The sequence below is a fragment of the Anarhichas minor genome, unplaced genomic scaffold (genome assembly GCF_050575085.1).
Source record: "Anarhichas minor isolate MPS153535 unplaced genomic scaffold, ASM5057508v1 ptg000063l, whole genome shotgun sequence".
Lineage (NCBI taxonomy): Eukaryota > Metazoa > Chordata > Actinopteri > Perciformes > Anarhichadidae > Anarhichas > Anarhichas minor.
Window position 1 is genome coordinate 1,088,879 of NW_027466509.1, and position 22,926 is coordinate 1,111,804.

Sequence of the window (22,926 nt, forward strand, 5' to 3'; positions counted from 1 at the left end):
TGAAAGTATGTAATAAATAATTACTCCAGGTTTGTCAGGGAGCAAGGGGAGACCTTCATCAGTGTTATCAAATGATCCCGTGTTTCATGACAGCGTGAGCCAGCGCTTAATGTGAGGACCTTCCTGCTCTCCAACAAAACACTCTTTACGTGCTCAGCGATGACAATGAGAATGCAGAGTCTTTCCTACCAATCATGGGAACCTTAGGACAGGCCTGTGTTTCCTGGAATGTGGCCCAATCGGAAAGAGATGGAGGGAACACAGGATGTCCTGAGCACAGTGTCCCTCAGCACACTGCAGTGGAGAGGACTGAGCCCAGCTGGTTGGAAGAGTTATTCACAGGGATCTCCTCCACATTCCCCTGTCAAAGACACAACCATGATGGTGTGGGATTCCCCACTCAGGCTTTCCATTATACCTGTCCCCTAATCATTCCTTTCTTTCTCTTGCCGGTATGTGTAGGGCTGAAGATTACTCTTGAGCCCTAAAGCTCAATATATTTGAATCATTATTTGGTTGCCTGGATTCACCAGTCACTCTTAATTACGAAACATTTGCATACATTCGGACACTTTGACATCTCTCCCTGGGGTCACATGTCCACAATAACACAGTGATTTGAAGCCGTCTCTGTCCGTATTTCACACCACCTCCCTCTGGACGCTGTCCAGCCGTCTTGAGAGGAGAGGTAATGATATATGGCGGAGGGGGCGGGGGCATGTGTGTCTATAAGAACAGGCCCTGAACAGGGAAACCTAACAACAAGTTACTGTGGGAGAGCGAGAGCAGACGGGTGCACCTCTCTGTGCACAGACTCTGAACTGTGGATACATTTTTATCCTGGAACCAACAAACCAGACTTCTCTCCTCTAGGACTTCGGATGTTCCATCTAAACTTCTTACTTCTGCGATCGTTATTCCTCTGGAATACATTTTTCTAGCCATTTGATCTTTCTGTTCATGTGCTGTAAGCAGGATGCTTAGCCCTGCTACTATGCAGCAGATCATTTTCACCCTGTTTGTGCTCGGCAGCGCTGCAGTGATGGTGAGTTGCTCTGACTTGTGGCCACTTGCTTTTAAACCTTCTCTGTTACTTCCTGTTTCTGAAATGTCCCATTATCTCGTCATTATATGTAATATTAGATGAACTGTCATCTTATTCTTTCGATTTTTCATCTTTACACTCACACCCATCCTGCCCTGACCTCTGACCCTGGTCCTCAGGCAGAGAGTGAGTGCCCGGCTGAGTGCTCCTGCCCCCCCTCACCCCAGCCGTGCCCGCCGGGCGTCAGCTGGGTGACCGACCACTGTGGCTGCTGTAAACTCTGTGCGAGGCAGTATAATGAGGACTGCAGTGCCACAGAGCCCTGCGATCACATTAAGGGGCTACGCTGCCATCTGGGGGCCGGAGGAGACCCCGAGAGAGGACTGTGTCGAGGTGAGTGAAGGCACGTCGTTAAACTTCAATAAGAAAACAGCCATTAACTTCATGTCTACATATACACACAACAGCTCACATCATGGGGAGACATATTATCACATGTTAGGTCTGGAGGCGCTGAAACAAATACATGAAATATGAAGTAGCATCATGGGAAATTTAGGATCCAGAGTTTTTGGAGATGGGGGTGACGCAATATATATATTTCTGCCTCTATTGCACAAATGTTCACATTGTTTTTTACTATAGAAACTTAATTGTTCAAAAAATTGTAGACAATACAATTTTTTGTGCAGTTTGATCGTGACTATAATTTATTTGTGATTATGTTCGTGTAGAAACGCAGGTTTTCCACTGCGTCCTGTGAAGTTCAAAGGTTTCCCTTCACAGCTGTGTGTGTGTGTGTGTGTGTGTGTGTGTTGACAGCTGAGGCCCAGGGTTTGCCCTGTGAGTTCAGCGGACGGGTGTACCAGCATGGCGAGGACTTCCAGCCCAACTGCCAGCATCAGTGCACCTGTATGGACAGGGTGGTGGGCTGCATGCCCCTCTGTCCTCGTCAAGTGCCACTGCCCGACTGGCGCTGCTCGCGGCCCCGGCTGGCAAGGCCCGAGGGCGGCTGCTGCGAGGAATGGGTGTGTGGCGACAACAACCACATCAGTGAGGAGCCAGACGAGCTGTCGCACACCTCCCTGCCAGACAGCCGGGCCCTTCCCAACCACATCAGTGCCCTGCTGCAGGCCGGGGCCACACTCAGAGGTGAGCTTCTCCTTAGGCCCCCCACCAGCACTGTGGTCTGAAGGAGATGTATTACTGTTGGTGTGCAGGAGTTAAGCCGAGCTCAACGTCAGAATCACCGAAGACATTTTCCACAATATACTATTGCATGATTAATGATTAAACGAATCATGTGGAAAACTGCTTTGGAATCCATATTGAACTGGTTTCAGATCATTCTGACTTCACTAAACAAGAACTTGACTTTTGGTGTAATTCTGTGATAAAACAGGCCGTTACTCTAACGTTTCATTAGAATGTATACATTTCATATTCCAGTCAGAGATTTTTAGGCATCTTTTTATAAAACATGTATGAATATATATATATTTAACCTAAATATGTTTGTTTGAGATTTAAAGTCCTAAACCCTGCTAGTGAACCTGCTAGTAAAAGAAAAGCGTTAATGTGAAAGTTTTAATCATGACAGTATGAATTTGTCCTCGTGCGAGCAAAGCTGATATTTTATCCTGAGGACTACAGGGAAGGGTTCATCCTCAGGGGAGCATGGATGTGCTCAGTTAATATAATGGCAACGTTCACATCAGACTTGGATATCTCTTCTGTTAAAGTGGAGATTTTGACCTGACATTGATACTACAGGTCAGGTCATGATGTGTCATTCAGCTAATGTGTCCTGTTGTTGAGATATGGTGCTCAAATGGCTGACTGTATGCTCAGGTTCTTCCATTCCTGCGGTAAGAGATAGCATCACATGGATGGATTTATTTTACAAAATCACTAGATGCTTGAGGGTTTGCTGGGATGCATTGTTTGATTGTGACTCATTGCCGTTGTTTTTTTGGCTTCCCCACAGAGATGGTGTCCTTCCCCATGTCTGAGGTTTTACTCAAATCCAGCTGTTTCCCACAAACCACCGAGTGGACCGAGTGTTCCACTACGTGTGGGATGGGCATTTCAAGTCGAGTGAGCAATGACAACCCAGACTGTCGGCTGCTCAGAGAAACCCGACTGTGCCAGATCCGCCAATGTGAGCTGCAGCTTCCTGTAGCTAGCAAGGTACGCTAACATCCACACCTGCTAGGAAATGAAAGACTATTGGAGATAAACATAATGTATTCGTGGCATGGAAGGGATATTAGGCGATATTACAAACTCATCCCAATTTCTTTGAAAGGTCCAGTACTGGTAGAGCTGCTTTGAGATGAGTATTGCCTGCTGTAGCCTGTTTGTCAGTAAACATCCTCTGAGTAAATGTGATTTTCAAATTGTTAGGAAAACGAATAATTGAATCAATAACTGCTGCATTGTTCCTTGATCAAATGTAATGATAGTTTCTTGATTTTAACGGTGGCTCTGTCTCTGTCGTCCAGAAGTGGAAGAAGTGTCAGCGAATTGTCCGCCCCCAGGAACCAGTCACAATCACCTTCGCCGGATGCTTGACTTCACAGCGGTACCGCCCTCGTACCTGTGGGACTTGCACCGACGACCGCTGCTGCACACCCTCCCTCTCACGCACTGTGATGCTCCGCTTCCACTGCCCTGATGGAGAGGGCTTCTACAGAAAGGTCATGTGGATCCAGCGCTGCAGCTGCAATACAAGCTGTCGTATTCACAGCAGGCCCTCCAGCCCCTCGGTCAGCCTCCACAACGACATCCACACCTTCCGTCACTGAGGCTGACTCTTCAGGCCCACACTGGGCAAAGACTCTGCCCCTCCCCCTGCCTAAGCCCACCACCCCTGTCAGCTGGGTGAGCCCCTGCCTACCCCCCTCCCTACACTCGCTTGCACTTTAAGCGTCCTGCTGCAGTGACATCAGTCTGTCCACACTAGTGTTACTCCTCTTGTGCAAGGCAGCACTGAGGACAACACGCAGCAGCATGCTGTGTTAGACTGTTGGCAGAAGCTTTTACTGACACTTCTTTTATTTCAGTGTGATGTTGTGTCCTCTCCACAGAGAGCCGTGTGACCGTCTGTCACACAGAAAGAAGCTTGTTAAACCAGTCAAAGGGAACATTTATGACAAGTGATGAAAATGATGGACATGCATTTGAAATAATGAGGAAGAACTAGATGACATATTCATTAGTGACTATAGGGGCTATGTGTTCTTTATTACCTGTCTTTTGTGATACACCTGTACTGATTGTGGCATTGAGTGTGTGTGTGTGTGTGTGTGTGTGTGTGTGTGTGTGTGTGTGTGTGTGTAGTTGAAAGTGTCTGTTTGAAGGATGAGAGTTTACAGAGAATGTGCTCATTATGCTCCTACAGTATATTGATTAAAGAATATAAAGTATATGGACTTCACTCTTAGTTGTGGAGTGGCAAGTACTAGGATCACCTCATTTTTCGGGGTGTGATTTTATATTTTATTTGTGTGTGTGTGTCCTTCACAGTGTATATACAAGGTCTTATTGTAAGGAGTGAAATGATGCTATGTATTTAAGACATGTTACACATGTTCATCCAATATTTTGTCTGTAATTTCCTGCACATCAAATAAAAATGTATCAACCTGTAATCCATCTTATTTTTTTGGTTAATGTTTGAATTAAATGAATCGAGAGGCATTGCAGAGGTTGCACGTTTACTCTCTGTTTCAGTGTTGAGGGTAACTCACTTGATTCTCATGAAAAACCACGTCGGCAGGCTTCATAGTGTGTCTGGACCAATCAGCATCCTGTGAGAAGCCGCTGGTTTAGGTGTGTGTGTAACGACACAGAGAGGTTAGCGTAGATGCTGCAATAGAGCACAAGGTCTATCAGATCGAGAGAGGATCTCTTCATTGAAAGAAGAGCAAGATGACACTGAAGGCTTTTCTCCATGGAAAAGATGTGTTCGCTCTTCTGTTCGCTCTTCTCCAGTTTCCAAGGATGGCTTCTCAGATTCTGTTCACAAACCATCTGGTGAGTCAGGTTAACTACAACAACTCTAAGCTATAAGATATGATACTTCTACTTGTTTACAAAACCTGCTTCACGAAACAAAAGTTACTTAAACTGTGACATCTTGGGATGGGAAGAAACCAGTCCCGACACAACATCACACCAGGGACGTGAAGCCCCTTCCTGCTTCCTACCCCCCTAGTTTCTCATTACCCCCCCCCCCCCCCCCCCAAACTGTGTTCTCTGCTGTGGTGTAGAATCTGTGATTGGTTTTCCCAGTAAACCATCACCCTCGCGTCTTTTTCAGGACTGTGTTCTAACAATGGAACCCTTAACCCTTTATTCATTACCACAGAGCTTCTCAGACCTCCACAGACATTTCCAGCTCTGCCTTCTTGAGGCAGCGTGGCCTTACACAACGCTCCGGCTGGCTCTGGAGCACAAACATGACGGTGGACTACTAAATTCCTCACCCTGGCCTCTGCCTCCTTCTGAAAGGAGGGAGGAACACTCCTGACTGCCCCAGTCAGTACTACCAAAGCAGTGGGCTTCGTCTCTACCAACTCTCCAGGCTGCAGTTACTACTGGACCTGAGATATTAAGTTTGGTGGGATGAAACTTGAGGCAGTATCTTAACTGCTTGATGGCTACTACATACAGAAAGGCTTCATTCTTCAGGAAGTGTGAAGCTGTTCAGTAGATGTAAAGTCAACGTACCCATTGATACGTAGTATTCAAGTGTTAGTTTTTCAGTATGGGGCACTAGAAATGTAGCTCTAGCGTAAGTTCAGACAGGAAGACGATAGTCTTGCATGCCTAAGCCTGTAGTTTATTTCTCATACATCTGCCATCACTCCTCACGCAGGCACACTCATTATTTCCTTGCTGTTATTCTTTGGGGCTGTCAATCATGATATCAGCTGTCTAGATCAGCTGGTCTCTTCTATCCAATAGCACGACACAATTACATGGTTAGCCTATCATCTGCTGCTGTCTCTTTTAAATATGATTGTCTTCAGTACGTTCATGCAGCTGTTACGCACCCCTCCACCTCCCCATCTCTGCCCAATCTTCGCAGATTCATCAGCTCACCAGCTTCATCAGCCACCATCACCACCAGCGTCTGGACTCACGGGGGATTTATATTGTTGCTGCTCAGGACAATCACAGATCTCCTCGTTGAGTTCAAGCGCCAAAGAATGAATATTGTCTTTAACTATGCTGTTGGGTTGATGGACAGTCTGATGAATGCCCTGATACTCTTTGGTTTTAAAGTCAACACTGAACCAATCAAAATCCTTTATTTATATCAACAATGGATCAAATGGCGGCACCCTGGTAGCTCACCGGGTAGGGCGTGTAGTGGTCAGTATTTTGTACTAACCGCACCCACCCGACCCATTATGAGAGCCAATCCGCACCACTGTACAGGCAAAGATATGTGTTAACCTACCCGCAAACCATGAGACTTTAGGCCTTATAGTAGCATACTCCGGACTGAGGTCTGAGACGAGGACAGAGAGAAGAGGAGTCGAGCTACGCAGCTCGCAGTTAGAGTGAGACAGAGAGAGGGGAAGAGATAATGGACTATTGCACACAATGTTTCTGTAAGTTATAAATAACTCACATGGAATGCTGCTTTGCCACTTTTGGACCACCCCCCCGACCCCTGATATGTTCTATTAAGCTCGGCCTGAACCCGCCCAACCTGCGGGTTGGGCGTTGACCCTTGCAATCGTAGCGCGTACCGGTAAGGCTGAGTCTTTACAGCAGCTGCTGGTTTCCAGCAAAAGGCGGCTGTTTTCAGTAAGAAAAGCTCTGATAGATCCACCGTGAAGCAGCCTGCTCAGCACCAAACCGCACACACACAGATGTAGTGACCAGCTGAGTGAGACGTTGGCAGCTAAACTCTCAGGAGTTGTATGGAAACCAAACCAGTGCAGACAGGAGAATGAATATTTAACTTAAATTCACAGATAACACAGATAAGTGTGTGTGTGCAATTGCAAGCCAACATGTTCACCATAACAACGTTATAAACTGTGTTAATTATTGTTTATACTAGATAGTCAATTACAGTTTAATGCTGTGTCGCCCCCTGTAATAGTGACTTTACAACATATTTAGTGCCCACACTGTCACACAGTATGTTCGTCCATGAGCCCACACAGAGTCTCAGGTAACATTAGTTTCTAGACATTAGGCATTTGTCAGTACATCTCCCACACACCCAGTGTTTTGATTACCTCTCACCATGGGTGTTCTAACGTGGGCTGAATAGTATGTTGGTAATATTAGCACGTTTTCCTACTGATCATAAACTCATCTGATCAAGTATGAGCAGCTCTCTCTGCATCCTCGTACTTCAAACAAGGCTGAATTCTTTCACCGGCCGTCCGACAGGCAGGAACCAGAGAGCACACACGGCGCACCGTCTCACCATGGAGACTTCCTCACCATCTGCTGTCGTCACTGAGGGGGCCAAGGGTTCCCACTTTACTCACACCGGTCAACAATACACTTGATGACCATGTTTGTCTGTTTGAACTGTCTGGTTGGTGTAAATTCAAGGAAACGATCCCTCCAACAGAGTTGTTGTCCACAAAATCTGGTGTCCCATGACAACGCTTGACTGCTCATTTGTTTAGGAGTCATCGTGGCATTTCAGGTTCTATGTTCTAACAGCACTTAGAACAGATATTAGGAACTCATTTCTGTTGTTTCTCATCTATCTGTCTGTCCGTCTGTCTAAGCTTTACTCAAAGCGCAGTGAGTAAAGCTTTCTTAAGCTTAAACAGGAAGTTTACAGTAATGAGAAACTAGAGTTGGGTATCAGTTCCTCTCTATGACATCACTGTCATACAGCAGCCTCAGCCTGTGTGCTAAATACAATTATAAACACTTATATCTACTTACAACTACATTAAAGTTGTATTACATATTCAGAAACTGCTTTTAAATGATAAATAGATGGACTTAAAGTTAAGTGTTACCAAAGAGAGAAATAAGGAGCTCAAGTAGTAACTGCAAGGTGGAAAGTAATGAGATCCTTATGTCGAGTCAAAAGCGCTGGAGAACATACAGTATAACCTGAATTTAAAGGTAATCAAAGTTTGGCTAATTTATCTTTTGAACAGTGGAACATGTTCTCTGTAGGGCTGTGCCACATCCATCAATGTCAGCAAACATCCCAGAATGATTTAATGCAAAAACATTAAGGTATCAAACACGCATTACTACTTTACAGTTAAATATTTAACCTTTATTCCAACAGGAAAAAAAGCAGTAAATAAGACTTTGATGAACACGTCAGGGCATCTTATTGTTGTCACCCTCACAGGGAATTCAGTATAATATAATAATATATATGTCATATAATAATATGTAGTATAATATAAAACACAATCTCGGCAAACGCGTGTGGCTACAAACGCTCTCTCCTCATTGGGAACAGTTGAACAAAGACGCTGGCGCCAAGAGAAAGGCGCTTTGTGGACACAGGCCTCATCCAGATAACTTAGCTTCACATAAAGACTGGAGACGGGGAGAAACGGTCAGCCTAGCTCGGTCCAAAGGTAAACAACCTACTTACCAGCACCTGCACATGACCAAGGCAAGCTGCAGGACTCCAGGTTTCTGTTTCTCCAGCCTCCCACGAAATAACCATGTATTGTTTTTATTTATACTCTGGTTTTTGAACACATAAGCGAGCATGATACAACGTAATTAGCGAGCTTTAGAGGTGCTGGTAAACGGATGTGTGGTTGGAGGGTCACAGCAGACAGGTGCTATAATGAAGAGATGGAGTGCGCTCAGCAATAGAACTTTGTTGTTTTTATAAAGACTGAAGTTGCACATTCCATAACTAGCTCTTTACTGATTATTTGATGCAGTCAAAGAGTGAAAAAAAACATTCTTCAAATACCATCACTATAAAGAATCCCAATGATTTTCATTGATTTCCAAAGAGAAATAACAATCCATTACCTGTGGACTGACGAGTTAGCATTTAGGATGACTAATGCTAAGCTAATACCACAAAACTCAGATGACACTGAGGTGCTTTCCCTCGAGAGAAAGAATAGAGCCTCAGATGGAAGGATCTCTCCACATGACAGTGAAGGAACTCCATAGATGTGTCTGTGATACCACACAGCGGTTTGTATTGGCTGGGAACCCCGACTGGAAGTTACAAGTGTTGTGCAGCCTCACAGAGAGCTGTGACTTTCAGCATGGCCTTGACAGAGGAACAGGACATGTGATGGAAATCAACGGGGGCCTCGGGGAGCGCTGGCATGCCCTCTGAAAAAGGATGTGTTGAAGTGGTTCCTTCTCAACACAATGCGGGACAATAACACACGTCACACATATGAATCGTTAATGGCTTATTGTGCTAAAAACAAACGTGTGGAACATGACTCATTTCATTTCAAGAGTGTCACAGCTAACATCTTTATGGAACGCAGGTCAACATTTCCACAAAGGGTCCAGCAGAGCAAACACTGTGAAGTCAACACTGATTCAAAGGACTACTGCTAACACTACTACGGTCATTGTGTTACTGCTGCTATTACTACTGTTGCTATTCTGATACTACTACTGCAACTATGGGATCAGTTTCTGACCTTGCTCCCCTGCTCCACATAATATGTCATCGTGTACATATGCCTTACAACAGTCAATTTAGGAAAGTAGACGATACAGTACTGCCACACTGTGTGAAAAAGTAAGTCTGTAGCCATGCTATAGCAGCTCATTGACAATGATGATATGCTGGTGCAGATATCATTTAAATACTAAAGTATTGGACACATTAACATTCTGCTAGATCATCAGGCACTATGAATGCCTTCCAGCCAATAGTTATGGAGACATTTCACTCAAACCCACAAATGCCAATCTCGCAGTGGCACTGAAGGAAATGTAATTGGATCAGCTAGTCAGACATAGACAACCCCTGTTACAGAGCCAGCAAAGGTCTTGAGCCTGTCACTGCTTGACTTCCACAGGTTAGTGGAGACACCGACACATGGGGCTCAATCAGCATAAACCTCTTATGACACTGTTCACACATCAAACGGGTCCTTCTCTTCATCTGCTCAGTCTAAGATCTTAACCGTCCTCAAACCAAACTGTATAAACTTGTTTTCATTATGATATTTCTAAAATACAACAGCTTTATATTTTAAGCATATCTGTATGTGTCTCTTTTGAAAAGCAATTTGTAACTGTAACTGCTTTGAAAGGTACTATTACTACCCCTAGTACTGTAGTACTGGCACTGCTGTTCTGTGGGCTCACTGCCCTGTAGTGAAAGGGCATAAATGAGTTTTGAGCAACCCATGGATGACTCCAATTTTCATAGAATTATTTTCTATAAATTCTTCTTATTGTAAAATGTCTTGTTAAATGTGATAGATTCGATAATCACCTTCTTTGTTTTATCTTGACACAGAAGATGTTAGTACAGTGTTGATGAGTGTATTTACAATCATGAGTGTTCACTTCCCTCTAGTGGTCCCATTGGGGAAGTGCACCTCTACGTTTAGTGTATGGCTGCAGCGCTACTGCATCAACAACCAGTCTGACCTGTCAGTTCATGACACAGTGGTTAGTAATTGAGTCGGCAACTTCAATAGAGAGTAAACATATATTCATTTGTTGAAAACATTTTCCCGTGTCTTCGACATTTCTGCAACACCAACATTAATAAGTTTGATTCAAATATGTAACAGAGTTGGAAAGCCCAGTTTAGATCATGACAATAAAGCGGATTGCTGATCCTTAGAGACAACTATTCACAGTGACAGTTTCTGCTCATTCCATCATATCTAACCTCAGATATCAGGACGTACAATATACAAACCTGCCAATGTCTGCTTGTTGCAACATTATAAGATGCTGTCCTCTGCTGGCTCTCAGCTGGAAGTACAGCAGGGTGTTAGGCTTGCTCCGAACTAAGACCGAGGACCTACTGAGATCTAACCTGCTGCTGTAGTGTCCTTGAGAAACAATGAATTTCATCAACGTCAGCCAGTGGTGGGCCGTCAGGGCCAGCTAGGCCTTCTCTGCTGGCCTAAACACAATCACAAACTTATAGCTATTTTATGATCATTTTTCATAAATACACTACATGTATTATAATTATTTTCCCCATTATCTTATGTTCTCATTGCACAGCTCCTGTCTTCCTCAGTTGCTCTGCTTCCAGCACAGCTTGTTTTAAGGAGAGCTTTTATCCAATCAGATTCAGCCTCTATGTCTCTCTGTAAGGAGAGAGGCCTGAGGTCCTCTGTAGACTTTGCAGGTTAAGTGAATGGGGACGATATTGTTGATTGTCATAGTCTTCAACCAATCAGATCTTTAGTTTGACATGTTGGGCGTATTCTTTGACGTGCCAGTGGTACCCAGGTAGCCTCTAAGTACGTCTGCATTAACGTGCTCCGTGATTGGTCAGTGGGCCAGCGTGACTTTCGTCAAACACAAAGCTAGCTAGCAGGTCTTAGTGTTCAGTAAGAGTTCAGGTTGAAACACATGTAAGAGAAGTTATGACATGTTTAGCGTTGTGCTTGGTGTAGATTCTGTTATTTGTTTTACCTGCTGTGTTTTTAACACTCGATGGCTGAAGGAGGAGAAATAGATTTAGGAGTTACTGACTTTAACAAAGAAAGGAGGATGGACTTTGTCTTTAAGTGAACAGCAGCTTTGGTAAGTGAACTGCTTTAGTTTTTACATCTGCAGTAACGTTACTACTGCGTTCATTTGTCTATGGTGTCGTTTTTATGAATAATATGAATAGTATGAATGGCTCGTGCTCTAGCGCTGCAGTGTTGCTGGATTGATTTATTGCTTTGTTGTCATATAAACATGTGTGACTGGTTCTTGTGAGTTTGTTCTTGTCGTTGTGTTAGTTACATTGGTTCTGACTTGTCCGTTAATGACGAAGCATCCCGTCATCGCGGGGTTATCTCTGACATTTGATTCTCTGTTTGAATCAGTAGTGAACAGCTAACTGCTGTTGTTTCCCTGCTAAGCTAGTTTAGCTTAGCCGCCCTGAACACACATGGGGCCTCAGCTGTTTTTTGTTATTGTTCCAGGTTCAGAGGTCACACAGCCCGTTGTCTCCTACGTGAGCGCAGTCCACCCAAAACATTATATTTCCCACAATTTAAGCTTCTGCATTTTCCAAATGCACTAGTATTATTCAAACGTATTGTTCGGTTTGTAAGCCTCGTACCGAACGGTTTAATACGAATACGTGTATTCTTACACCCCTAGAAACAAATAACCATAGCTCAGTAGGACAGCACAGAAGGCCCAGGTATGAAATGCATGGCCCGCCACTGACGTCAGCAGTGCTATTTTGACCTTCCTGTGAGATGGGTGGAAGGGATTCAAAAACTATGTATCCTTATCATATTCAATACATTGTACTTTTAACAATGCAGGGCTTTATTGCTTTTTTTTTCCATAAATATCTAAGATTTCAACAATATAAATAATGACGGATGGAAGTAGGGCTCAAAAATCAGATTTTCACTATACGATCATCGTGGCCAAAATAATTCAGAATAACTATAATATTGCAATGTCTATAGAAAATCCTCAATACCGGTTTTTCACAACACTCCTAAGGATTCAATTAAATTCAATTCAATTTATTTTGTAAAGCCCAAAATCACAAATTTGCCTTAGAGGGCTTCATAATCTATAAACATGAAACATTCTCTGTCCCGGGACCCTCACATTGGAACAGGAAAAACTCCCCCAAAAAACGCTTCTAGCAGTGGGTGTCAGGCAGGCGAGACCAGGGTCCAGATATAACCACGATCCACGGAAACCTGTGAGGAGAGAAAGCACAAAGACTCAAAGAAGCAAAGTTAGTAATGAGCATTAATGGGACATCAATTCATAGAGAAGGAGAGAGAGAAGAGGAGAGAGGAGCTCAGTGTATCATAGGAAGTCCCCCGACAGTCTAGTCCTATAGCAGCTTACCTAGGGGCTGGTCTAAGGCAAACCTGAGCCAGCCCTAACTATAAACCTGAACCAGCCCTAACTATAAACCTGAGCCAGTCCTAACTATAAACCTGAACCAGCCCTAACTATAAACCTGAGCCAGTCCTAACTATAAACCTGAACCAGCCCTAACTATAAACCTGAGCCAGTCCTAACTATAAACCTGAACCAGCCCTAACTATAAACCTGAACCAGCCCTAACTATAAACCTGAGCCAGCCCTAACTATAAATCTGAGACAGTCCTAACTATAAACCTGAACCAGTCCCAACTATAAACCTGAACCAGCCCTAACTATAAACCTGAGCCAGCCCTAACTATAAACCTGAGCCAGTCCTAACTATAAACCTGAGCCAGCCCTAACTATAAACCTGAGCCAGCCCTAACTATAAACCTGAGCCAGTCCTAACTATAAACCTGAACCAGCCCTAACTATAAACCTGAGCCAGCCCTAACTATAAACCTGAGCCAGCCCTAACTATAAACCTGAGCCAGTCCTAAGTATAAACCTGAGCCAACCCTAACTATAAACCTGAGCCAACCCTAACTATAAACCTGAGCCAGTCCTAAGTATAAACCTGAGCCAACCCTAACTATAAACCTGAGCCAACCCTAACTATAAACCTGAGCCAGTCCTAACTATAAACCTGAACCAGCCCTAACTATAAACCTGAACCAGCCCTAACTATAAACCTGAGTCAGCCCTAACTATAAACCTCAACCAGTCCTAACTATAAACCTGAGCCAGTCCTAACTATAAACCTGAGCCTGTCCTAACTATAAGCCTGAGCCAGTCCTAACTATAAACCTGAGCCAGTCCTAACTGTAAACCTGAGCCAGTCCTAACTATAAACCTGAGCCAGTCCTAACTATAAACCTGAACCAGCCCTAACTATAAACCTGAACCAGTCCTAACTATAAACCTGACCCGGTCCTAACTGTAAACCTGAGCCAGTCCAAACTATAAACCTGAGCCAGTCCTAACTATAAACCTGAACCGGCCCTAACTATAAACCTGAGCCAGTCCTAACTATAAGCCTGTGTCACAATCAGGCTTTGCCTTATGTGTTGTGTGGTTTTCTGTAGCTCCTCACTCTTCAACTCAGTCACTCCCTCAGCACCAGTCCAACTCCCTTTTTCACTTCACCTGACTGTCTGCTCCTGAGTCCTCATTATGTCCCGTGACAGAATGACCTGGCCCAGAATGGACTCAGCAGACCACGGTATTGAGTGTTGTCTCCCCGACTGGTATGAACAGTTCATGGGAACCCGTCTGGCCTTTGGAGGACCTCTGAGTGTCCAGAAGGCAGACCGTGACCTAGTGGACATCCTGGTCAAACCTCGAAGGAGACAGAGGCAGAGGAAGGGCCAGACTCCCTCTCCCGCTGGGCCGCAGCGATTCCCCGCTCCCACTGGGCCGCAGCCGACTCCAGCTCCCTGTGTCAGTTCGGCGGTTCGACCAACTCCAGCTCCCTGTGTCCGGTCGGCGATCCAGCCGACTCCAGCTGTCGCTTCAGAGCAGCAGCTATCCCCGGACCCGGCCGCCGCCGCCTCGGAAAAGCAGCTACTTCCAGTCCCGGCCGCCACCGTCTCCGAACAGCATCGACCTGCAGTCCCGGCCGCCGCCGTCTCCGAACCGCAGCGATCTGCAGTCCCGGCCGCCGCCATCTCCGAACCGCAGCGACCTGCAGTCCCGGCCGCCGCCGTCTCCGAACCGCAGCGACCTCCTGGAGACCCGTTCCAGGACCTCCTGGAGACCTCCTGGAGACCTCCTGGAGACCCGTTCCCCGTCTGATCTCCAGCCCCTGGAGCCCCGTTCCCCGTCTGATCTCCAGCCCCTGGAGCCCCGTTCCCCGTCTGATCTCCAGCCCCTGGAGCCCCGTTCCCCGTCTGATCTCCAGCCCCTGGAGCCCCGTTCCCCGTCTGATCTCCAGCCCCTGGAGCCCCGTTCCCCGTCTGATCTCCAGGCTCTCTGGTGCAGCCCCCCCTGATCTCCAGGCTCTCGGGTGCAGCCCCCCTGACCCCCAGTCTCTAGAGTTCCGTCCTCCAGACCCTCAGTCTTCCCAGTCTGGCAGTCCGGCCGTCCCTCCTCCGGACCCCCTCCACCCACCTGGTTGTGGACTCTCGGCCTCGGAGGAGTTATTGCCCGCCTCCGGGCCCCCACCGAGTGAGGAACAGCTCCTCACTCTTCAACTCAGTCACTCCCTCAGCTGTCCCTTCACCTGTCCCTTATCTGTAATCAAGCACTCCCTCATCAGCACAACTCTCCTCACCTGTTCTAGTCACTTCTTAAACCCCTGTCTCTCACTCACTCACTGCCAGGTCATTGTTTTTTCCCTACCTACCCGTCCGTGTTGCTCGTCCTGTTCCCAGTTTCCCAGTCTGCCTGTTCCGTCTTGTCCTTGGATTCCCTGCTTGTTTTTTGGTTTGTTGATTAAACCTTTTTTCACTTCACCTGACTGTCTGCTCCTGAGTCCTCATTATGTCCCGTGACAGCCTGAGCCAGTCCTAACTATAAACCTGAGCCAGTCCTAACTTTAAGCTTTATCAAAGAGGAAAGTCTTAAGCCTACTCTTAGATGTGGTGAGTGTGTTCCTGGACTGAAACTGAAAGCTGATTCCACAGAAGAGGATCTTGATAACTGAAGGCTCTGGTTCCTGTTCTACTTTTTAAGACTCTAGGAACCACAAGTCACCGTGCATTCTGGGAGCACAGCTCTCTAGTGGGGTAATATGGTTCTATAAGCTCCTTAAGATATGATGGTGTCTGACCAATCAGGGCTTTGTAGGTGAGGAGAAGGATCTTAAATGATGTTCTAGATGTTACAGGGAGCCAGTGCAGAGAAGCTAATACAGCAGTAATATGATCTCTTTACTTGGTTCTTGTTAGTACACGAGCTGCAGCATTCTGGATCAGCTGAAGAGATTTGAGAGATTTATTAGAGCAGCCTGATAATAAGGAATCGCAGTAATCTAGTCTAGAGGTAACAGATGCATGAACTCTGAATCGCTTTAAAACAGGATGTGCCTGATTTTTGAAATGTTAATGAATGAATTTCTTCAGTCATGTTGCGTGCTATCACAACTCCATTCTTGCTTTTGGCGAGTCATTTCAGGCCACGTAGTCGGTGCCGACTGCACAGTAAACGGCCAAAGCGAGTTACATAGAATAATGAGAGATGCTCAGAACGAGTGAAGAAGAGCAAATGATGTAATATCAAAAGTGGGACGAGGAGGGGGTCAAACAAATACAGGACTTTCAGCCAGGAGACCGATGTTCATGTCCTGTGTGAAACCAAAAATGTTGACGTTCATCACACGAAATGTCCTTAAAAGTGGTGTGTTATTTATACACCTTCCTATGAGATCACGTTCGTTGTTTCAGTTTTACAGGCTGCAACTTCACTGCATTTATTTACTGATTCCAGCAGATAACTGAGATTCTTTACGGTGCTGCTGGATGCCAGCGCAATGCCATCTAGAGAAACATAATACCAGATACATGATGTCGGAGGTATTCTGGGCCGAGTGGAATAACTTCAGTTTTGTCTGAGTTTAAATCAGGAAGTTACAGTTGACTAGCAGACACACGCACACACACACACACACACACACACACACAAACACACAACATTTACTATACTAAGAATGTGTGGCAGGTTGTCGATAACCATAAAGTCTCGACTTTGATTGTTTCTGCGTATCATTTTTCATCAAATAATTCCTTCATGTCAGGAGCAGAACCTGTGACGGAGGAAATTATTTCTACATTAATCTACTGAAACATGGGTACATTTAAGTACTGACTTTTTAAAATGTGCCTCTTCAAATGAATAATTTGATAATGATAAATTGTATACGCTAATGTTTTCTGATTTCTTGATAAAACGATGTTACCTCCTCAAACTGTTATTTAGAGTATATGAGGTATGATTTACATGTAAACTATAAACTAAATACATTACATGTATGTCAACCCTGCATTCACACTCTCACTCACATCCTTAGAGTGAACGTACTAATAAGCCACTATAAACTCATAAATCATTCTGACTGCGGACACGCCCCCTGCTCTCCTATTGGCTGCTGCGCGCTGCTCGTCGGTTACGTCCCCTCTCGGTAATTGAAATAGCTCCTTGCGCAATTTGATGAATAGAGTCGCTGTCAAAAGCGTTGGAAAGAGATGAAGGAATGTTGATAGATGGTCGGCTGTGACAGAGAGGAGAGGAAGAGGAGCTGCGTCATGTCTCCTCGCGGTTCCGTGTAACGCTGCTTCTTCATCTCTGGAGCTGGATGTCGGTGAGAGTTTGTCCAACTCTTACCGACACCGTGCCGCCCGTCCCGGGCTCAACGTTGAGCTGTTTTCCCTTTTTTTCCCGGAACGCTATGCAGACCAGAACAAGTCTGAGTGTTGAAAAGCGGCGCGTGTCGAGCTTCTTTTGAACATTTGTGCACCTTCTCAAAGTTCCCCGCAGGAGGAAAGCCTCGCGCTCGTGAAGGTAACGTGTCTGTCCTCTTCTTCTCTCTGAATATCGTTGCAGCTCTCTCGTGAGCAGCACCTCCTTGTTGTTAACGTGTCAGTCGAGCTTAAGGATGGAGATACTTTACTAAGTCTCACTGCAGAGTGAAACAGTGTTCTCCATGAATACCAGTGCTGGACCCTCCTCTCCATCACGATGCACCTTCATGTTGTTCCTGTAAATACTTAACAATCAGAAACAAGATATTACTTGTGCTATATTGACGTTATAGAGGTGCAGTAAGCACGATTCTATAGGAAGTGCGTGTCATGTGCTGCTTGATGTGTGCACAGAAGGAGTTATGAATACTGATATGATCTGTGTTGTGGTCCCTGGTCAGCCTGTGACCATGTTCACCAGCAGCTACAGCTGGAGCCGGTCTACCTTTGTCTGCTTTGTGTGGAAAGTGGAAATGGCCGATGTGTCGTAAATACAAAGAGGTTTATGAAAAGTAATTATCCAACAATGGAAACATAAATAGATCCAGTTTACACTAAAATGTTTTATTTCAGACATTTTAGCAGGAATCCGAGTATTTGTGTCGTCCTAAGAAGGTGAACCTTACTCACTGTTACTCCAGTCTCAACTGTGGAGCCTCTGTTCTGTGTGTCCAGGAGCCTGTGAGGGCCACATCACAATGGTGAACAGCCAGGCGTCAGGCGGGACGCCGGCCCCCAGGTCTTGTGCAGGATGTGGGGGCAAGATCGCCGACCGCTTCCTTCTCTTCTCCATGGAGCGCTACTGGCACACTCGCTGCCTCAAGTGCTCCTGCTGCCAAGCCCAGCTGGGGGACATCGGCACCACCTGCTACAGCAAAGGGGGCATGATTCTGTGTCGGAGCGACTACATCAGGTGAGAGTAAGGAAGAGGTGGCAGGAGAGGAGGGAGGAGGAGAGGAAGCTGCCGGTTTGAGATTTTGGAGCCTGTGCAGACGGAGCAATCTGTGTTTCTGTGTTTGCAGGCTGTTCGGGCACAGCGGGGCGTGCAGCGCCTGTGGACAGTCGATCCCAGCCAACGAGATGGTGATGAGGGCGCAGGGAAATGTTTACCACCTCAAGGTAAATCCCCAGCGCTCACATCACCGCACTTTGTCTCCCGCTGCTTGTTTGACAGGAACATCTGGGATCTGGTGGAGACGGGAAGGAGGAGAGGAAGGAGTTGTGCCCTCCATCTTCTTACCTCATTCACTTACTGTTAAACTCTGGTGAAGACACGGTGTAAAGGTCTTTTTACCACATATTCCATTGTAGTGTTTCATATTTGAATTCATATTTATCCATCCAGTTTCAGTTTCTCACATCAGGCGCTCACAAGATTTAATTTCAACTCTTGATGTCATGCTCATAATATATGAATGTGCTGTAGTGGTCTGAATCTGATCCATTTCTGTGTTTCTCTCTGTTCCCTGCAGTGTTTCAGCTGTGCCACCTGTAGAAACAGGCTGATGCCAGGCGATCGCTTCCATTACATCAACGGTACAATCTTCTGTGAGCACGACAGACCCGGCGGCTTGCTCAACAGCCACCTGCCTCCACTTCAGAGCAACTCCGTGCTGACAGACCAGAAGGTGAACACCGGGGCTGTTGACGTGCCGCTACAGAAGCATTTGTACTTACAGCGCAGCACACGTTGTCCTTAACGTCGCTGTGCTGTAACGTGAACAACAGAACATGTGGCTAAAACCAATGAAATATATAATATCAGAGGTCATATTGTCATGAATGAAGAACACACGGTATATGTGACTATTGTAGGAGTCTGAAGAAACAACAGTATAAAGAACAGGTCATAGTTAATGTCCACGACTCTGTGCTGTACTGTAGGGGCAGGTTTTTATTTGTTTGATTAAAATTGGCTCCACCTTGACCGGCTTCATTAAGATACTATAATCATGTTAGTGTTTCATTCTCTGTGTCCATGTGGGGGCACTGAGGACACCAGACCAGCTGTGGGCTTACACATAGAGACCCTCGTTACTCTTCTCCCTCTCTGTCGTCTGCAGGTATGCTGAGCAGGAGAAGCCCTGCGCCTTGCCCCCCCCCCCCCCCGAGCTTCACTTCTCCTCGGTGCACTCTTCTTCTCCAGCTTCTGTCCTTGTTGTTGTGGATTCTCATCACCGCCCGGCCTCTCCTCCCCTGGGGGGGGACGCAGTTTCTCACCGAGGTCCCCGTCCGTCAGCGTATCAGAGACTATCTGCCGCATACAAATTCACATTCATGTTGTGTTCAATGTTAAAGTGGTCTGTGCATCATCAAAGATTTGCAGTGTGTGTGGACTTCACTGGCAAAAGGCTTCTTCGGAACCAAGAGGAAGCTGTGGTAGAACAATGAGGATGAAAGCCTGCGCCAGCTGAAGACGGAATAACAGATGCTTGAATGAACGTTTGATGGACGGAGCTCTGCTTATCCCGTGCAGCATTATTTCCCCCGAGCATCAGTGTTTTTAATGAACTCTTGATCTCTCTCTTGTATATGTTAATCTGAGATCTTACACACTGAGGAATAGTTGTAAATGGTTTGGTGTGTGAAGATGTTGAGTCTTGGGAAACCTTGGGAAACACAGCAGAGACGTCTTACACTCTCAAGGAAAACAAAATGTAATGTTGCTGCTGTTCCAGAACTAAAATGAGCCAGTGAAGGTTTTGTTTGATTTCTTTATCAGATACCTGTTCAATGTGGCGTTCAAATCAAGAATCCTATTTAAATGATTTTCCTGTAACATGTCACGGAGCGGGCTGCGGTCACTCTGAAGCTCTAGAGTGGCCTTGTATTGCATGGTACCTAGCATGGTGGATGTGACTGTCTCTCTCACTCTCTTTAGCCCTGTATGGTGAAAACATGCCTGATTACCCCGAGGAATGGAATTAGGGGGCTTGAGCTCTGACCATTTACAGAAGCAATTAAACATGAGCCCTGTATCTGTGCTGCTGGAGCTCCTGGGAGGCTGAACTCGGGGCATATCCCGTGGCTGCCTGGCTCCGTGGCTGCCTGCCTCTAATAAAGCCTAATCTGAAACAGCCTAATTAAAGGGGAGTGGCCCCCTCTACATCCAGGGCATTTGAAACAATCTGATGTATTTACTGTTTACCATGTTCCAATTAAAGCTCCAAACACAGACTGGTTCGGCTCTTTGTTCTCCGCCGCTCTGCATGGTTCCTGAAAAAAACCTTTCCTGAGCTGCGTCTAATTCGCTCCAGCTCTGCGTGCCTTGTTAATGCTGGGTGAGAACTGCTAGTCTCATGTAGCATCCGAAGTTGTGAGTTCATCTTTGTGTGCTAGCAGCGAAGCAGACGATAGGATCTGCTCCACTTTCACACCTTTCCTCAGAGCAGCGCAGCCATCACACTCACACCTTAATGCGCTTAGCTATTTCAAAACATCCCACTTGTCATGGTAGGTGCTGATACTGCATCAATTATTTATTCCACGTCTGATCAAGAAGCGTCACGCAAATTCATTAACGTATGCAAATGATCACAATTACAATTATCTTTGTATCATGATGGTGAAGAAATAAAACCTCGGCACATTACCGAGTCCCACCGCACCACAAGTTACACTTTGCATTCAAACTAATCAAGCCTCATCTGCCTTTCCCTAATTAGCCGGAACGTTCTCAGATGCCAATTAGCAGGTCTCATGAAAAGGCTCTTTGCCATGAGGCGTTGTCTTTTATCAGAGCTCCTGCAGGTGTGTTGCTCACCGTGCAGCCTGTGACATAGGAAAGTGTTTATTCCTGCTAATTAATCATATTAACACATGCAGATGAGTGTAATTGCCCCAGCTCCTTCACCTCACACTGTGTGAAGACACGAGATGATGCCGGGGTATTTTTACATGCTCATGATGAAGAGGACCGGTGAAACCTCCTTCTTCCAGACACTCCTGTGATATCGAACCAAGATGGCTGCCCTCCTCTAGTTCCCTCCTGATGCTGATCCGCTGGTCTGACAGCCAGAAGATCTTTCAAACTGTTGGAATGAGACGACATGTTGGCGTTAGCCTACACGTCTGTGGTGGTCCAGTCTGCTCTGTGTCACCTGATGTAAACTAGTAAAGTCTGAGCAGCAGAAGAACTCAGGTCTCATATCGGTTAACTACTGTTTTTCAAAATGGAATTATTGACCTATTGCTTTATTTTCACTTTAATTTGGACTAATTCTGAATGAGATTCTTTAATTCACTCAATGAGATTACTCGTCAACTGCTGTCAGCGATACTACGTCGAGCTACGTTATGCTACGCTATGCTACGCTATGCTAATGTGGACTATTTTTTGGGAAAAACATTTTTCAATGAAAACCGTTTTTAAAAAATATGTCAGCACCACAATCAGAATTCCATCCGGAGACCGTTTTAGGGTAGAGGCATGAATCCAGACACACACAGATCTGCACATCACCTTAAGTGAGAGGTAGTGAGGTACGTGAGAACGTTTGATTTGGTGAACTGATCCTTTAAGTGACTCCTGCCCTCTTTAATCACGATGTGTGCAGGGCCAAAGAATCCACCATTCTCCTGTTTGTTGTTGTTCAGGTTCATCTGGTTCTTTGTCAGTTGAATCAATTCGTTGTCTGGTTCTGGCTGTAACACAAATATTTAAATATCCTTCATTTATTTCTTTACCAGTGACGGTGCAATCAATCAATCAACATTTCAGTTTCCAGCTCAATGTAAATGTGCCGGAGTTAGCTGGAGAGCTAATTGTCATCTGTAGTCTCTGGGCAGGTTATTACAATTCAGTGCCCGAATACCATCAGTACAATGCCAAAGCAATCACTAAAGTACAACACTGTACAGCACAGTACAACACAACACAGTACAACACAACACTGTACAACACAACACAGTACAACACAGTACAACACAACACAATACAGCACAGTACAACACAGTACAACACAACACTGTACAACACAACACAACACAATACAGCACAGCACAGTACAACACAACACAACACAACACAATACAGCACAGCACAGTACAACACAACACAACACAACACAATACAGCACAGTACAACACAACACAGTACAACTCAACACAGTACAACACAACACAACACAACACAATACAGCACAATACAACACAACACAGTACAACACAACACTGTACAACACAACACAACACAATACAGCACAGCACAGTACAACACAACACAGTACAACACAACACAGTACAACACAACACAACACTGTACAACAAAACACTGTACAACACAGTACAACACAACACAACACAATACAGCACAGTACAACACAACACAGTACAACACAACACAGTACAACACAACACTGTACAACACAACACAACACAATACAGCACAGC

The 22,926-nt window shown here is 45.5% G+C and overlaps 2 protein-coding genes across 2 annotated transcripts; both read left to right on the forward strand.

Annotated features, from left to right (window-relative positions):
• The first annotated feature begins 973 nt into the window (after positions 1 to 973).
• Positions 974 to 3,852, forward strand: ccn1l2 (cellular communication network factor 1, like 2). The gene is made up of 5 exons (XM_076078192.1): positions 974 to 1,045; positions 1,225 to 1,438; positions 1,868 to 2,197; positions 3,033 to 3,235; positions 3,550 to 3,852. The coding sequence occupies exons 1-5, from the start codon at positions 977 to 979 to the stop codon at positions 3,850 to 3,852; spliced, it is 1,119 nt and encodes a 372-aa protein (XP_075934307.1). The 5' UTR covers positions 974 to 976.
• Positions 3,853 to 17,247: 13,395 nt separating this feature from the next.
• Positions 17,248 to 20,697, forward strand: LOC142933893 (LIM domain transcription factor LMO4-B). The gene is made up of 5 exons (XM_076078182.1): positions 17,248 to 17,575; positions 18,211 to 18,448; positions 18,558 to 18,654; positions 19,008 to 19,163; positions 19,599 to 20,697. The coding sequence occupies exons 2-5, from the start codon at positions 18,234 to 18,236 to the stop codon at positions 19,605 to 19,607; spliced, it is 477 nt and encodes a 158-aa protein (XP_075934297.1). The 5' UTR covers positions 17,248 to 17,575; positions 18,211 to 18,233; the 3' UTR covers positions 19,608 to 20,697.
• Positions 20,698 to 22,926: the final 2,229 nt, after the last annotated feature.

Coding starts and splice junctions, on each gene's coding strand:
- LOC142933893 (XM_076078182.1), top strand. CDS start 18,234: ATGGTGAACAGCCAGGCGTCAGGCGGGACGCCGGCCCCCAGGTCTTGT. Junction 18,449..18,557: donor TGTCGGAGCGACTACATCAG/GTGAGAGTAAGG, acceptor CTGTGTTTGCAG/GCTGTTCGGGCACAGCGGGG. Junction 18,655..19,007: donor GAAATGTTTACCACCTCAAG/GTAAATCCCCAG, acceptor TGTTCCCTGCAG/TGTTTCAGCTGTGCCACCTG.
- ccn1l2 (XM_076078192.1), top strand. CDS start 977: ATGCTTAGCCCTGCTACTATGCAGCAGATCATTTTCACCCTGTTTGTG. Junction 1,046..1,224: donor TCGGCAGCGCTGCAGTGATG/GTGAGTTGCTCT, acceptor CCTGGTCCTCAG/GCAGAGAGTGAGTGCCCGGC. Junction 3,236..3,549: donor AGCTTCCTGTAGCTAGCAAG/GTACGCTAACAT, acceptor TCTGTCGTCCAG/AAGTGGAAGAAGTGTCAGCG.